At 41.6% G+C, this 17,300-nt stretch overlaps 1 protein-coding gene across 7 annotated transcripts in view; it reads left to right on the top strand.

The window, feature by feature from the left end:
- The window catches only part of ANAPC1 (anaphase promoting complex subunit 1), a 34,170-nt gene that overhangs the window by 11,794 nt on the left and 5,076 nt on the right, over positions 1-17,300 (top strand). For 6 of the 7 annotated variants that reach the window (XM_052690569.1, XM_052690587.1, XM_052690579.1 and 3 more), the window contains 24 exons: positions 136-401; positions 1,722-1,813; positions 2,718-2,857; positions 4,644-4,722; positions 4,828-4,864; positions 4,966-5,036; positions 5,173-5,351; positions 6,999-7,225; positions 8,343-8,461; positions 8,991-9,262; positions 9,725-9,959; positions 10,875-10,966; positions 11,145-11,279; positions 11,434-11,516; positions 11,669-11,747; positions 12,311-12,385; positions 13,417-13,493; positions 13,767-13,857; positions 13,949-14,002; positions 14,273-14,466; positions 14,701-14,787; positions 15,308-15,425; positions 16,254-16,331; positions 16,758-16,825. In XM_052690569.1, coding sequence (XP_052546529.1) covers positions 136-401; positions 1,722-1,813; positions 2,718-2,857; positions 4,644-4,722; positions 4,828-4,864; positions 4,966-5,036; positions 5,173-5,351; positions 6,999-7,225; positions 8,343-8,461; positions 8,991-9,262; positions 9,725-9,959; positions 10,875-10,966; positions 11,145-11,279; positions 11,434-11,516; positions 11,669-11,747; positions 12,311-12,385; positions 13,417-13,493; positions 13,767-13,857; positions 13,949-14,002; positions 14,273-14,466; positions 14,701-14,787; positions 15,308-15,425; positions 16,254-16,331; positions 16,758-16,825 — 2,948 coding nt within the window. Of the gene's footprint in view, positions 1-135; positions 402-1,721; positions 1,814-2,717; positions 2,858-4,643; positions 4,723-4,827; positions 4,865-4,965; positions 5,037-5,172; positions 5,352-6,998; positions 7,226-8,342; positions 8,462-8,990; positions 9,263-9,724; positions 9,960-10,874; positions 10,967-11,144; positions 11,280-11,433; positions 11,517-11,668; positions 11,748-12,310; positions 12,386-13,416; positions 13,494-13,766; positions 13,858-13,948; positions 14,003-14,272; positions 14,467-14,700; positions 14,788-15,307; positions 15,426-16,213; positions 16,332-16,757; positions 16,826-17,300 lie in introns of those variants that run through there. The other variant, XM_052690620.1, reaches the window with a different exon arrangement.

Here is a 17,300-nt window from a genome sequence, read left to right on the forward strand (position 1 = left end):
TGCAGGATTTGTGTGGCACACCAACTGCATTTGAATTGGTTTAGGGGAAGAAGCCTCTGCAGTGGTGCTCTGGAGCTCACTTGCTGGAATTCTGTTCATTGTTTGTTGCCTCTTTCTCCTGTGTGCTTGCTCTAGGACTGGGAATATCTCCTGAGCTCTGATTACCACAGAAATTTTGAGTCTCATCCTCTATCCAAAGTCTTGGGATTGGACCCTCTGGAAATTTTAGCTCCAAAGGATGACTTCTTACAGAGCCTTAGCCTGGATTACTCAACTCTCCTTTTCACCCATATTCCTGCTATTTTCTTTGTTCTTCACCTGGTCTATGAGGAGTTCAAACTGAACCTTCTGATGGGGGAGGAAAATCGGTCACTTGTTGTTCTTCTGGTTCAGCTGGCCAGGTATGCCAAACTGACAAAGCACAGATGCTGTAAGTTGTGTGGTGTCTCTTGACGTTGGGTTTTTTCAGGGGGGAGATTTGGGGATTACCCAAAGTGGAACAGACTTTCATATTTTTGAAGGAAATGAATAAGTAACAGTTAAAGATATTTGTTGTGGGAGATCTCCTGTATAGTTCTGACCACTTACCAACATAAGCATGATTCACAAATCGTAGTTCTTGGTAGATAGATGGCTTTTGTTCCTGCCTTATAAGAAAAGGGAGAGGGAAGAAGTCTGCTTATCAGATTTTGTACATCAGAGTGCAGGCAGAAGTAAAATCACTTTGTTGACTCAGTTGCTCAGACCAAAGTCTTCTGCATTTAGTGATTTCTTGCTGGTGGTAGTGGTAGGTTTGGGGAATTTTTTGTTTTATTTTGTTGTAAAACACAAACAGAATCTCATTTCAGTTCAGATTTTACATGACCTCACCATTTAGATCATGGAACTTGAGCAGTCCCTGCTTTTGTTGCCTCTCTGGCAGCTAAAGTTCTGTGTACCCTGGACAGCTCACATTTTCTCTACTGCGTTGACTAAGATCTATCACAAGATCAATCAAATATTCATCTTTGTGGCATTTTCACTGCAGCCAGTGATTGCATCTTCTCATCTTCCACCCCCACATTCAGATTGCACTGCGTATGTATAGACACATGCATACAGTTATCTGTGTGAGCAAAGGACTCAGTAATGCCTCTCCAAGTTTTGTTTGATATTTCTACCAAAATCTCTGTATAATAGATATCTCTGTATAATCTCTGTATAATATCTCTGTATAATCTCTGTATAATAGATTCTTTGCCTGGCACTGCAGTTGATTGACTGGAGTAGTTTCCAGAAGTAGTAGATTGACTTGTCCATTATTCTGTCGTGCCAATGAAAAGCAAAGCTCTGATGAAATGCTGTGTATCTGCTGGGGCTGGGAGCTGTTGTTTGCATTCACATCTTGCAGATAAACACGTCTGACTTGTAGCATTTAGAAGTTTGGGGAAGATGTAGTGACAGTTGTTATGCTGTGAGTGGTGGTGGTGGTGGAGGTGTGGCATGAATTAGCACTATGACTGAAAAGAAGTGCACTGGGGGGAAATAAAGCATGCAGGTTACTTGCTTAGCAAAGGGGCAATGCCTGTGAGCAGCCCTAGTTAAAGGAGTCAGCTTCAGTCCTTGTATCTGGTGCATATTACAACATTAAAAGTGAACAGAAAATGTCAGAAAGGGAGAAAGGCGTGGAGTTTGTTTCTTTTTGTTTTTCTCTGTAGTATGATTCACATCTTTCGTTCTAGGGACTTAAAACTTGAAGCTTATATAGATTACTACTACAGAGACTATCCAGCCCTTGTAAAAAGCTCTGGACAGACTTGCATAATTGATCAAGGTGAGTTTAAGTCTATGTGAAGCTGAGTGTTCAGTGGTAGTGGTGTGCAAGTTTTCTCTTAATGCTGAGCATGTTGATAGCTGGTCAGGACTGAACCCGCGTGTAAAACTGTGCATGGATTGCTTGGTTCCCTTGTCTTCAAAAGTCTGATAGAACCCTGCAGTCACAAGCTGGTGCTTTCAGTGTGGTGCTTCTTGGGATGTTTCACAGCAAGGACCTTGGGGGAAGTGATGGTTTTATCCCAGGAAACTCCTAGTTCAGGCAGGCTGAGAAATATTTGTGGAGAGCTGTGGAAAAACCTGGTAATGAGGTGTGCTTCTACTGTGAAAAGTATCCATAGGTTGGTGTAAGCTCTCAGTTTATAGTCCCTCAAAAATAAAGCAGAGCTGAATGCACAATCGTGAAAGCTAAAATAAGATCTCTCATTGTTTGTGCATCTGTTTAATGTACTACCAGCTGAAATTTGCTAGTTATACAAGACAAAATACTCTTTTTCCTGGCACACAAAACATAATCTCATTATGTTGGTCAGGCTTTGCTGCTCGTGTTTGTGGATAGGGAGGACTAAGAGATTATAGTTAGGCTGTTCCCTTGCTTAATTTGATGTTTAATGACAAGACTGTCTCCCGCAGGTTTTTGAAGATTAGCAATTACAGACATTACATTTCACAGTGGGCTGAGACTTGCTTGAAAGACACAAAGGTGTTTCATTCTTCCATTACTGTCTAGCTATTAACTTGCATCTGACAGAAGGCAGATGTGATCCATAACGCTTTGAAAGACCATGTTTCTATTCTTACACAAAAGAAGTAGAGTAGGGCCTGTTTTGAGAACAGAGAAACAATTTTTGTGCATTTGCCATGAACTCAGTGTCGTGACTGTTCGTACCATTAAATCCAAACAGGTTTCATGCATCATCCCGCATTTTTTTCTGCTGAGCCTCCAAGTATCTTTCAGTGGCTGAGTTCCTGTCTAAAGGGAGGAAGAGTACAGCCTTATCCTTACTTACCAGGAATCTGTGAAAGGAGCAAACTGGTAATACTGGTATGTGTGTTGGCAAAGAGGATGTGCTTTCCTCTATCAGCATAGCAGCACTGTGGCCACAGATTGTTCTAGCTGCTTAATTTCCTGTGAGTGAAGTGCCCTCGATGGGAACTCAAATGATGAAAAGTTTGTCATGTGTGAAGCAGTGGGAGCGTGCTGGAGCAGTACTGAGCCTGTGATGAATAACTGCTTAGGAGCACAGCTGTAGCCGTGCTGTTTGGACATCTAAGCATCTCCAAGAGTTACTGTACTAAGCAGGCCTCATTTGTCTGCATGGTATTCTCCTGTGACATAGTGGTGTCAGCCTTTTTCCAAGGGGTAATCACAAATGTTTAGCAGAAAGAAATCTCTGCTAGTTCTATCCTCTGTTCTATCACAGCTTGAATATTTCTGAAGGATGTAGATGAGTTTTAGCAGATTGGGAGGAGGTATTTGAGGTTAGCAAGAAGAGCATATGAGTGCAGGGTAAATGGCCTATGCTTCGCTGCTCATGTTTTTATTTTTTTGTGGTTTGCAGTAGTGGCATGTGCAAAGTAATAATGTAACTCAGTTAACTGTATTTCGTGAGTGAGAATTTCCTGGCTTTTCTCTTGGGCATGTATCAACATAAATATTTAACTGCATGAGTAGTTATTAGTGCTGATGTTATCTTCTGGTCAGCCTTCTTGGCTTCTTCACAAAGTGTTTGTGGAGAAAAGCTGTCAGTACAGGATTTGGAGCAGAAATGTTGAGCTGAAGAGAAAAACAGAGCAGCGAGGCACTGTTGTGACCCAGCTGTCCAAGAGTAATTGCAGAGTCTTCCATTGGAACTGCCAGGAATCTCCCTGTCCTCTCCTTCTCAAAGCATGAAAGGCTGAAGCAGCAGCACCGAAACCTGTTAAAGTGCTGATGCTTTCACTTAAAATTTACCCTGTACTCAAGCTCTGAAGAACAGCAGAGCCTTTCATTCAGGCTGTCACTTGTCTGTCACCAACTCTGTCTGCCTGAACCTGAATTCTCTGTGCAGAAGTCAGAGCTGGCACGTTGGTGATGCAGCTTGTCAGATATCTTTGGGAAAATCATGGCAGGTTTTTGCTTGGATGTGATTTTGCCTTTGGTGTGCCAACTTCTGTGGTAGTATTTCAGAAGGAAGCAGTGATGGATCACTGTGATTTTTCTGACTGGTGTTGATGCTTTTCACTCAGGTACTTCATAAAGTACCCAATACTCAAGAAGGGGAGGAAACCAAAAGAAATGTGTTGGTTGTAGAAAATGTTGTTTTCCAAAACAAACTCAATGAAGCATGAGCAACATGGAAAAGATGATTAGAAACATGGTTTTTATGTTTTGAAAGTGCTTTCCAGGTGAAACAGGCTGCCCAGACAGGTTTTGGATGCCCCGTCCCTGAAGGTGTTCAGGGCCAGGTTGGATGGGGCCCTGGGCAGCCTGGTCTGGTATGAAATGGGGAGGTTGGTGGCCCTGCTTGTGGTGGTGGGGTTGGAGATTCATGATCCTTGAGGTCCCTTCCAACTCTGGTCATTCTGTGATTCTTTTTACCTTTGAAACAATCATTAGAGAAAATTCAGTTGTTGCAAGGTTAGTATTTCCAAACATGAGCTTAGAAACCTAAAATGTGAAAGTTTTCTGGCTTCAGTTGTTGGAATCTACATTTACTTAATAAAAAATTCATAATAAAGCATCCCACTGTTTAAGGGAACCAAAGTTCCCTTCTGCTTGTTTTGATAGGCAGAATAGTAATAGCTGCAAATCAAGTGACTCTGTATTATGGTGTCTCTTTCCTATCCAGAGTGTGGCTCTATACATACTTGGTGATGAGAGTGCTGTATCTAATGAAGCTTCCCCGTATTTGTACAAAATTACTTCAGGTAATGATGCTTTAATGCCATTGCACTATCTCCTGGTGCCTTGTTTGTTATATGCTGTCCTTTTACTTGGAAAACAAGGGGATAACCTGGCCTTGTCTTCTTTAGGGCAACAAAAGCAACAAGTGGAGCAGGATGACAATCGGTATGTTTTTCAATCCCATGTTAAATTCTGAATGTTTGCCTTTCTGTGAAGCTTTTGATTAGGTTTTATTGGCTTCTCCTTTATTTTCCATTATTTTACAGATGCTGTTTTGGACACAGTACATCTATTTCCAGCCTCGCAGAGAAGCTAATTATTTGGTTGACTAATATTGGTATAAGCAACTTTTATCTTTGTGTGAGATGGTAACAGCTGTAAATAAGTGTCAGAATTGCATAGTATGAGAAGCATTATATCAAGTTGTGATTAAGTTTGGTGTTTGTTTTTTTTTCGTGCTTGCTAACTTAAAGGTTTCACCTTAAGAGATCTGGAGACTCTCCCCTTTGGTGTGGCTCTTCCTATCAGAGATGCAATATATTACTGCCGAGAGCAGCCTGCTTCAGACTGGCCAGAGGCAGTTTGTGTCTTGATTGGGCGCCAGGACCTGTCCAAACAGGCATGTGAAGGCAACCTGCTGAAGAGTAAATCTGTGAGTATGGGCACAAATGGATTTCGTGATGCTGACTGTTGGACACAGCACTCTGTGCAGAAGCTCTTCCACCATCTGCTGATGCTCGGGCAGTGTAGGTTAATGGGGCATGGAAGGTGCAGAGTTCAAGACTGAAGGCAATGTGGGATTTACATGCATGTGAGAGCTTCAGTATAAAAACCAGCATCTGTCCCAGGAAGACTACGTACACAGCTGTGCAAATTCAGTAAAACAGATTTTAGACTTCATTGAAGCTTAGTACTCAAAAGTTTTGCCTGCAGAGCAATCTGATTGTAAGTCTTCCTCTCCAGCATCTTTTGGTACTGCCTTTTTGGTACTCTATCTAAGAACTCTGCCATTGTAACATTGGCCCAGGGAGAAGGAAGCAGGAATAACAACTGTTTACATGGGTAGGATAAGGGGGAATGGCTTTAAACTGAGACGGGGAGGTTTAGGTTGATATTAGGAGGAAGTTTTTCACACAGAGGGTGGTGAGGCATTGGCACAGGTTGCCCGAGGAGGCTGTGGATGCCCCATCCCTGCAGGCATTCAAGGCCAGGCTGGATGTGGCTCTGGGCAGCCTGGGCTGCTGGTTGGCGACCTGCACACAGCAGGGGTTGGAACTGGATGAGCGCTGTGCTCCTTTGCAACCCAGGACATTCTGTGACTTCTCAGTCCATCTACTTCTGGAGTTGGCATAGCTGGGATTTCCTTTTTCACTGAAACATCTGCATTGTTTTCTGAAGTACAGTTTTCATGTTGTTTTTTTTTTATTATTATTTTTTTTAGGAAGGGCTTAGTTATTTTCATCCTGAAGAAAACTGATTAAAAAGGTGTCTTTTTTCTTTTGAATATCATCTTCTGGTGGTGGGAAATAGTGGCGTCTCTTGGAGTTAGAGCTCTCTGAAGTGTCTTTTGTTGAGGACACTGAAATCTAAAACTATGTGAAAGCTGACTGATGGTTTGTGTGAATAATAGCAGAGACTCTGTGACTTTTTTTTTTTTCACAAGTCAGGAAAAGGGTTTTGTATTCTCAGGTACATCTTGGTTAAAGTAATTTTAACTGTCTTAGCTTTGGAAGTGATGTTAAAATTACTTGGATTTTTTTAACAGGGACATCTGATTACATTTTAGAAAAGTTAAATGTTTTTCTTAGTCATGTAGAATAAAAACAAAACTATATATTCAAATCTGATGTGGCACCATTAATTAAGAAAGCATTTAATTTTCTGCTGGTTAACTTTTCCTAACTCTTAACAGTGCTGAATCGTAAAACGATGATGAGTCTGATTTTATCACTCTACAACAATGCCTCGAATATATTTTACCTTAAAAGGATAGTGATTTTCAAACACCAAATTGTTTGTCATTTCTCAGGAGGGCAGGGTGGAGTTTCCTGTTTCAAAACGGACGCTGGCTTTATGGGTGGTGCAGTTATGTATTGAGATTTAGCGCATATTTATCAGAAGAAATTAGTTTTCATTCATCAGCTGTTAATCTGCCTGCACTCCTGGTGCTGTGTGCCTTAGGAGAGCCTATGTTAGATCTAGTTTTGATCTAGGTTTTTTTTTTCTAGTTTTAGATTTGATGCTTCTGATAGTTGGCAACGCTTGTGCCCTACTGAAAATGACTTCTGTTCTCTTGCAGTCTGTGGGCCCAGTGCTGTCCTCTGATAGTCCATCTGGAGCTGAGGGGGAAGAGGATGAGGATGGCATGCACAACATGAACGATGAGGTCATGTCACTAATATGGAGCAAGGATTTGAGAGTGCAGGAAGTACGCAGGCTCCTTCAGAGTGCCCGTCCTGTACGTGTCAATGTAGTGCAGATGCCAGAAGCCAGTGACCATGATTTCATAGAAGAAAAAGAAAACCGGTAAAGATTCTGTTTCTAGCAGGCTTTCCCTTAGGTGAAAAATGGTTATCCTTGACTTTATGTCTTATCAAACAGCGTGGTGTATTTCTGTCTGAACACAACAGTGAAGTAGGCAGACCTGAACGAAGGATGCAATAGAAGAGTTGTGTTTTGTAACTCAAGTGTTGAAGTTCAATATGTATCAAAGCTTGGTTTGGACAGCTGTTAGGCTTGGAGCAGCACATGGGAAAGTCTATTAGTTTGAACCCCACAGGGCATTTAGGGTTAGAAAGTTAAACGTTAAAGTATATTAAATATACTTTGTGGAGCAGAGTGAATAAAGCATAGTCCATCTCCTCCATAAAACTGGAGAGCCCTTTATTCTGTTCTAAGCAAGTTTTAAGTCAGGGGATCTAGTTAGTTCTACAGAAAGCAAGGTCACTGCTTCATCCCTCTCTTGAAAGCTCCTATTGGAGCTGCTGTTTGCCTGTTCAGTCACCTCCCTGTTCTGCTTCTTTATTCACTTGTCTTAAAGGTCTTAACAGCGTTGTCTTTGAAAAAATAAAATAAAAAAGGGGGGAAAAAAACCAAAACTTCAGAGCATTTTTAACATGCAAAACACTATAGAATTAGAAAACTAAAGGAATGCATCAGATTTTATTGTCTGACCTAACAAGCTGAGTAATCTAACAAGTCTAGAAAGTGTTTCCAGAGTAAATCATAGAGAATTGTGGTCAGTATTCCTGGAAGTACACTATTAATTCTGTACACTGTTATTACTAGATGTGATCACTAGTCATAGCAAGATCACACGGCAATTCACTTTGTTTTGCTTTCTCCTTTCACCTCACTTCTGATATGCAATTAAATTGTGGTGCGAGTTTAACTAGCACCTAGCTTAAAGTGAGAAACAGGCAAATTTCAACATCATATCAGTTGAAGTGTATCTTTGTGATTAACCTTGAAGGACTGAAGACTTTGGTTTCTTTAAGTTAGACCTACATAAAAAAGAAGGGAGGGGAACATAATACTGTCTGAATCAGAAAAGGAAAAAAAGCTGACTGTCCAGTGCCTGTTGTGTAGTCTCACTTTATTGGAACACATTAAGCAATGGGTTTTGTTCTGGTCTCCTTAACAGGTTGTTACAGCTGTGCCAGCGAACCATGGCACTGCCTGTTGGGCGAGGAATGTTTACTTTGTTCTCCTACCATCCTATTCCAGCAGAACAGCTGCCCATTCCTAAGCTGAATCTAACTGGTACGTTGCTCAGTGTTTTCTTCTGAAGAAATTCAGTACTGAACAGAACGTGATGGAGTTTCTTAATTTTTACCCCACTGTTTTTTGAACCTCTTGCAATCTTACAGCACCTTCAGTGTCTCTTTTCCACACTGTAAGTGGGCTTTGGGAAAAAACAGCACTTTCTGTTTTGAGTCTGCTGCTTACTAGTATTTTCTCCTGGGATGGTCAAGACCAACATTATTTTCTAGTGCAGACATTGTATCAGGCACATTCTGACAGGCAGAGAATAGTGCAGTTGCCCGAGGATGTGTAGCTGCTCAGTGTTGTGGTCATACAGAGAGCAGATACTGCAGGTCCTCATTGCTTTTGATCTAGTGTACTGTGCTCATCATCTGATGTGCCTGAAGATATCTAAGATTGTCTTTAAATCGGAAGCTTGACTTTCATGCTGTCAGTGTTCACTTGGCAAGCTACTGAAATTCAGAGCAGTTTCTGGAGGGGTTTGCATTCACTTAATTGCTGTCAACGATTTCAATTTCACGGGCAGGCCGTGCTCCTCCTAGGAACTCTACAGTTGATCTGAACAGTGGGAATATCGACGTGCCCCCTAACATGGCTTGCTGGGCTAGCTTTCACAATGGAGTGGCTGCTGGGCTGAAGATAGCACCTGCTTCACGGATAGATTCTTCTTGGATTATCTATAACAAGCCTAAGAATGCTGAACAAGCAAATGAATATGCTGGCTTCCTCATGGCTCTGGGTCTCAGTGGACATCTCACTAAGCTTGCCACGCTCAATATACATGACTACTTAACAAAGGTGAGGCATTCTTTCATAAGCAGCAGAGAGAAATGTTTCTGAGACGTGATTTCTGTAAACAGAACAGGCTTTAAAAAAGAAAGTGGCATATTTGAGAACTGAAATTGGAAGTTTCCTGGTGCAGGCAAAAATCAGAACTGCTTTGTTAATCTTAGATCTTGTTCTTAAAACATCCTGTATGTTGGGAGTACAAGGAAGTAAATATCTACATTATAACCATGTTTAGTAGTTCATTGTGTATTTTTATTTAGGTTGAAATTTGCTGCTATAGCAAGATCATAAACTTGGGAAATGCAGTTACATCCATAACAGCTAGCATTCATTTTCCCGAGGAGCTGCCTGCAAAGCTTTAGCAGCTGTGTATGTTGGAGAATGTGAGACCTGTCTTTGATACTGGGGCAGGCACCTTTCTTTTCTGAATGTACCTACTTTTCTTTGTTGCTGATACGGTTCCTTTCTCAGGGCCATGAGATGACAAGTATCGGGCTGTTGCTTGGTGTTTCTGCTGCCAAGCTGGGCACGATGGATATGGCCATTACACGGCTTCTGAGTATCCACATACCTGCCCTGCTGCCACCAACTTCAACAGAGCTGGATGTCCCCCACAACGTGCAGGTGGCTGCTGTGATAGGAATAGGCCTTGTCTATCAGGGCACTGCACACAGGCACACAGCTGAGGTTCTGCTGGCTGAAATAGGTGGGTGCTAACATTGAAAAAACAAGGTGATGACTGGGAGAGTCGTAACATCTGTGTGATTTCCAGTGCATCAGGGATCTGAATGTGTCGAGAGATCTTCTAATTACACCTCTGCCACTGCAACAGGCACTTCACATTTCCCAAACCTCATCTTTTGCTTTCAAAGGAGCAGAAGTTCTTGTGAACTGTGTTTGTAGAGTAGAGAATACTCCAAGAATTTAGCAGAGGAAATGCGGAATCGTTGGTGCCGGAGCTAAATCCTTACTGCATCTGGAAACTTTGAGCAGGTCTGGTCTGGGGCTTCTAGGGTTGCTAGCTGTAAAAGGTAGAGGGACTTGGTAGGAGGATTGCCTTCATTTCATATTCCTATTAAACCAGATGTTGTAGATTCCTGCAGAAATTCTGACTCTACAGCATTTAAGTAGATCTGGTGCTTCCCAAGATGCCTGTTATTTCTCATGTCTGTCCATAAGCTGTGTCACCATAGGCACCACGTTGAGGCACTGGATGGGAAAAACACTTGTCTCTTGCAAGGGCAGGCTTTTTGACTCGCTAGGCTGGTGGAAGCACAGTTGTCATCTCAGAAATTCTTCTGTTCCCAATTTTGTGGCTCAAGGTTTTCATTTGAGAGCTGACCCTGAGCAGTGGAGCTTTGATCTGAATTGTCCTCATTCTGTGTAATTCTGATTTTATTTCTAACAGTAAAGTTCTTGTCCGTGTCTGTGTAACCTCAGTTAAGAGGCTGCAGTTCACTAAATAGAGAATGGGATACATTTTAAGATGAAATTACATCTGCACATACCAAATTACCAGAAACAGTCTTTCAGAAAGCGGCGGCTTTCGAACTCTGCTGACAGTGTTTGTGTAGGCTCAGCAATCTTCAGAGTATGTGTAATGGTGTGGTGTTTTTTTCAGGACGTCCACCTGGACCAGAAATGGAGTACTGCACAGACAGGGAGTCCTATTCACTGGCTTCTGGACTAGCTTTGGGCATGGTGTGCTTGGGAGTAAGTGCTGCTTTTCATTTCAGCTGCAATTAGTAGAAGAATCGTTGTATATTGGGGCAGGGCTGATGAGAATTATTTCATCATCAAACCCTTGGCCAAATGATATATATATATATATTTTTTTTTTTTGTCACATAAGGAAACATTTGACTGTTATTTCTTTTCTTCTCTTCTTTAGCATGGCAGTAATCTGATAGGTATGTCAGATCTCAACGTTCCTGAGCAGCTTTACCAATACATGGTTGGGGGTCACAGGCGGTTCCAAGCAGGAATGCACAGGGAGAAGCACAAGTCTCCCAGTTACCAAATTAAGGTATGTATTGATGTTCTTTTCTCGTTTGGGGGGAAAGCAGTATTAGCTCAGAAGTCTACTAAAGTCTGTATCTTGATGAATGAAGTGACCTTGAATCTTTACTCGCATCACTTCTAGTCAATTAGTGTACACATGTGTGCTTGTGTTTTCACAGGAAGGAGACACAATAAATGTGGATGTTACTTGTCCAGGAGCCACGCTTGCCTTTGCTATGATCTACCTAAAGACTAATAACAGGTATTAACCTTGGAGTTACTCAAGCACTTTGCTGTAGCTTGTGATAGGGGTTTAAGCTGCCATAATGTTGGCTTTGCCCCCTGTGGCTCACTCAGGTTTTTGTGTTGCTGTAGTACAATCTGGAAATCCTGTTCCTTTACTGTGCTCTGCAGATCCATTGCTGATTGGCTCCAAGCACCAGATACCATGTACTTACTGGACTTTGTAAAACCAGAGTTCCTTTTATTGAGAGTAAGATTTTTTTTATTTATTTCTCAGTCTTTTTACTGATGGTGAACATACATCTTTTTAATAAACTCCATATGCCTGTCATGCAGAACCCTTTCTACAGAGAGCTGCTCTTTTACTTGTCAGCTAGAATCATGCCTTCAAAAAGTCTCTGCTTGCTTCTTACACTATGCTAGAGAGACAGAATTTGGTGAGAAACATTTGAAGAATACGTCTCAAATAAGAGTAAATGAAACATTTAAGTGATCATTTTGTACCTTTTCCCAAATTAATTTTCAATGTTGAAAAGCAGTTAAGCTTTGGCATCTGTGGGAGCAGTAATGTGCTTTCTTGCCAGTTTACCAGCTAAAGTTACAGACTTCCCAAGGGCTTATTCTGTGGCTCTTTATTCTCCAAGCAGAATTTTAATCACAATAAAACAAAAGCTGTTTTGCCATTTCTAATATGAAAGCGAAGAAACAGCAATGGAGCTCCTAATGGAGGGCTGCATTTCTGGATGCATGTAATATGTTAAAAGCTAACATTGATGTATTTTTTCTTACCTTTTGGCTTTGTCACTTTCCTAGACCTTAGCTCGGTGCCTGATTTTGTGGGATGACATCATGCCCAGCACTGAATGGGTTGATAGCAACGTGCCTCAAGTAGGTATTTCTGCTTCCTGATTTTACACCTTGCTGACTTGTGCAGGTGAACATTTCCTCAGTTACATGAGCTGTGCAGTAAAGCATGTGTTAATCTGCTGCATTTCCTTAGCATGGGAGATGAGATTTGATTTAGGAAAGACTGTGGGCTGAGCTAACAGTTAGCACTGCTCACTTATCACACTGAGACCAGCGAAGAGGGGCAGAAAAGATGACTGTAACAGACACAAATTGCATCATGAGAATTTCTGTTATATTGTAAGGAAACGGTGTTTGCAGGGGGAGTGGTCAGATATTAGAAGGAAAGCCCAGAATCTCTGGCTCTGAGATCATTCAGAGTGGAATTTGATGAGATAACCTGAGCAAATCTGGTCTGTCTTTGAAGATGGCTTTTCTTTGTGCATGGGCTTGGGCCAAAGACTGCTGAACTTCCCATCCTCTGAGACGTCTGGTGGTTTTGGCCCAGTGTGTCATCAGAGCACATTTTAAGTTTGTTGGTGTGACAGAGATGATGGTTATGCAGGATTCTTTGACTGTTCTGGGAGCCCTTTGACTGTTATGGGCTCGCATCCCATTTGGCATTATGGGATGGGATTCTTCATGGCAATGATGCTGGAGGGGGAAAGGAGTTAAACTTTCCTCCACAATGACCAAACAAACTGGGTGCAAAACTTTTCTCCAGGAGGATCAACTGTATTCCAGGATATGTTGTGTGGAATTTTTAAGAGCAAATTAGATAATATCTCTCAGAAATAGAGGGTGGAGATGAATTCCCTGGCCTCACAAGGTCTCATCCTGTTCTGCTTTCTCTGATATTTGGGTACATAGAACACTATCACACTTCTGGCATAATAATGCCATTGTTTTAGAAATACTGTTTAGAAAACTGTTTTAGCAGTAGCATGTCAAAGAAAAGCTAACTTTTGTGTTCCTTTGAAACAGACCTTTTTCGTGTCACATGAACCCTTCATGGCTGGAGGGCTTAGAGAGGTTCCTCTCCATTCATTTTTTCTCTGGTGCTTTTTTTATAGATCATAAGAGAGAACAGTATACCTCTTCATGCAACAGAGCTGCCTTCATCAGAAGACCTGAGTTTAGAAACACTGATGTAAGTAACTTGTAAAAGATGAGATTGCAGATAAAGAATATTTTACAAAGCCCAGTTCTGCTTCTGAAAAAAAAATGCAGCTGAACTTTTAAAGACATGTTAGGCTCAAACAAGTCTTTCCCTTGGTATTTGGGGAATTTATTCTGTTTTCTGTAATGGAGAGGATCTGTCTTTTTTTTTTCTTTTATCTTTTATTATAAGAGCTTGTGATGTATACTCAGGTTAATAAAAAAGAGGAGTGCTTAGTCAATTCCTGTCTGTGTTGTTTACTAGGCAAGCTCATGTCTACATCATTGCTGGGGCATGCTTGTCACTGGGATTTCGATTTGCTGGCTCAGAAAATAAGGCAGCATTTAACTGCTTGGTAAGAGGTTGGATTTTTTTTCACCTTGAACCCGTGGAGCTATAGCTTATCCTGTGCATCTCTATTCAGTATGCATTTCTTTCCTTTCCAGGACAAATATGCAACAGATTTCCTGAAAAGTTTGTCAGCACCAACAGCTTCTATAGTGAGTTCTTCCAAGTTTTCTCCCTACTTTGATTACCCTCACTGAAATGTTAATGCAAGCAGAACCATCCCTTTCTCTTGTATGTATTACAGAATTACAGAATGTAGCAGGGCTGTGAATCATTGTTAAGGACTTCACTGTTTCTCCACTCTCCCTCTTTCTGTGGAATGTGGTTTTCAAACTCTGGGGTAGACAGCAGCCTAGTAGACAGATCAGAAGCGTGCATTTGACCTCAGCAGTGTAATGACACCTTCCCTGTTGTACACAAAGATAGGTCACTACAATCTCGAAACGTGCCTGAGCGTCTTGCTGCTGTCTCTTGCAATGGTGGTGGCTGGCTCTGGAAACTTGAAAGTTCTTCAGCTTTGCCGTTTCATGCACAAGAAGACCGGCGGAGAGATGAACTACGGCTTCCATCTGGCTCACCACATGGCTTTGGGGCTTCTCTTTCTGGGAGGAGGAAGGTAACTTGCCATTTCCTAAGGCTGTTTTGTTTTTTTTTTTGTTTTCCACCTTTTCTCCAGAAGCAGGAGCAATGCGTGATTTACTTTCTTTTGTTAATGGGAACATACTTGTAAATTCCTTCTCTGCACTTTGTTACTGTCCTTCCCTCTTGCAGGAGACCAAAATGTGTTGAATGTCTGGTAGTGGCATGTGTTTGTTAGCACTAAAGCTAATAGATAATGTGCTTTCAACAGGTATTCACTGAGCACTTCAAATTCTTCCATTGCTGCTCTCCTTTGTGCTCTATACCCTCACTTCCCTGTTCACAGCACAGACAATAGGTAAGAGTTTGCATAGTTCTTGTTTTTTAAAGTTTAAATTTCCTCAACTTTCAGGCTAAATAATCTCCTTACAATTGAGGTTATATAGAGAAATCCTCTAGAATGTTTATATGGGCACCTCATGGCTAATTTTGTGCAGGTTCTTCCCCTGCAGAAATGTAAAAAGCAGAAGTAGTAAGATGGCTCTGATCATTGATCTGTGAGGAAATGCAAACAGGTGTCCTGAGGCCACTGCTTGTGCTACTATGACTTGTCTGTTCCAGCTTGCTCAGCAAAAAGGAGTCATGCAAAATCTGTCCATTAATGATTCTTAATCTGTTCTAATTAAAATCCATGGAGTCCTGTCTTGTTAGCTGAAGCATGCCATGTTAAGGAAGTCTTGGAAACCTGCTAAATTACTCCAAATTTCACTTTGCTTCAGTTGACAGCTGTGTGCAGTTCCTGAGCTGTGTGCAGTTTAATATTTGGGATTTTTCTGTGCCTGTACTGCATGTCTTGAGTTTCCTTTCCCCACACACAGGTATCATCTTCAGGCTTTGCGACACTTGTATGTGCTGGCAGCAGATCCAAGGCTCTTGATACCTGTTGATGTGGACTCAAACACTCCTTGTTATGCACTGATAGAGGTTACATTCAAGGTAAAGAGTAAAGGTGTTTGAGGAGGTGTGGGAGGCAACTGAAAACTCTGATACACCAAAGCTCTGCTATTTTCATTGTTGTGGCCTGCAGCCTTGGGTTTGTTTTCAAGTTGTGGTGGAGATAAGCCTGATTCTTTAGGCAAATAATTGAAGGGCTGTGTTCAGCCCACTCACATGCTACATATGCTTTGATGACACGTAGAGAGGAGAATACAGGACAAATAAAAAGCACCACAAAGTCTTCAAGTGTGTAATAACTGACCCAGAGTCATGCTTCTTGTCTTTCTAAAACTTCCAAAGACATAGAGGTGGTTGGAGCTGTTTCTGGGTTTAACAGCTGCCTTCTAATTCTGCTGAAACTGGCAACTTGGTGTCTCTTTACATGATGTGCCTTTTGGGGAAGAATGCTTTCTGCCATGTTTATTGTCATATAGATTAATGTGAGATGGATGGTGCTTGAGAAGGACCTAAAGAAGGGGCTGCTGAGATTTCGGGGGAGAAGTTTTGCAGTGCAGATCCTTTGTGGGTCTGGCAAAGATGCTGACGTTCATTGCTCTGGAAGGATAGCCCTATCCATACTATCACTTCCTTCTCAAGCTTTTGGATTTCAGCTGTGTGCCTCCTGTGTGGTGATGCTTCCTTGAGAATATCTCTCTAGTTCAGGCTTATGTCTTGTAGTGTTAAAGGCAATGCTAAGCTATGTATTTACTCAGTGTTCAGCAACAGAAACTGATTGACCTCTGCAACTGTGTTGTGAGAAGCACATTTTCTTTCTTTTCACATGAAAGTGAGCTTTAGTAATTTGTGAATCCTGATGGCATTTTGAAGGGCACGCAGTGGTATGCAGAAACCACCGAGGAAATGATGGCACCCACACTTCTTCCAGAGCTTCACTTACTGAAGCAGGTAAAAGAAGTCTGTGTTTAATGGGGAACGTCATCACCTGGGTTTTGTGCTGCCCATGGTGCAGGAGCAGTTGAAGTTTCTTTGATCCAATGTCCCCAGCACCAGCCAAGTTCTGAACAATGCTGTCCTGTAGCAGTGGCTCTGAGGACAGTTGCCACTATGAAGTGCACATGCTGTCTCATGGCACGTGCTTCTCTTTGGTCTTGGCTGTCACACTTTCGAGATCTGATGTAGCAGGGATTTCCCTGTGCCAAAACCTGCATGCAGGGGAGACAAAGCTAGGCCCTCCTTCATGTTTTCAGAGTGGGTAGCATGATAAAAGGTTGTTTCCCCTTGTAAGGGCAGAGGGAGCTTTAGGCTTACATAGAAAACCCTAACTTTTACGTTTCTGCTTATACTTAATAATAAAAATGCTTAAATCAACAGATCAGAGTGAAGGGACCACGGTACTGGGAACTTCTAATAGATCTAAGCAACGAAACAAATCATCTCAAGTAAGTATTATTTGTAGTGCTTCAATGAATAATAACCTTGTAGTGTTTTTTCAAAATAAAATAAAATTTAAAAAAAAAAAGCCAACAAACTCCCATACTTGTAACACCTACGGTTTGCAAAGTAGTCTGGTTTTGATCAGTTTGCTGTTGTGCATTTGACAGTGCTTTAAAGTGAAGAAAGAAACTGCGTAGTTGGTTTCACCTGTCGATGAGAATAATTCATGCAAAAACAGGTCAGGGGAAAACCTGATAGTAAAAACCACAGATATTGGTAGCGGGATTTTAGCAGCACCAGAAACCATCTGAATCTCATGGTTTTAGTTTAGTTTTGAGTTGTAGTGATGTCATGTTTCCCAGGCTGTTGATACAGTAATTAGCCAGCAGTTACCGCTTTGTGAAATACAATTTCTCTGATGTTACGTGAGGTATACAATGCTTACTGCATTTTTAACTCTCCATTGGGCAACTGTGAAAA

The sequence above is a fragment of the Tympanuchus pallidicinctus genome, unplaced genomic scaffold, assembly GCF_026119805.1.
Source record: "Tympanuchus pallidicinctus isolate F22 unplaced genomic scaffold, pur_lepc_1.0 scaffold1, whole genome shotgun sequence".
Lineage (NCBI taxonomy): Eukaryota > Metazoa > Chordata > Aves > Galliformes > Phasianidae > Tympanuchus > Tympanuchus pallidicinctus.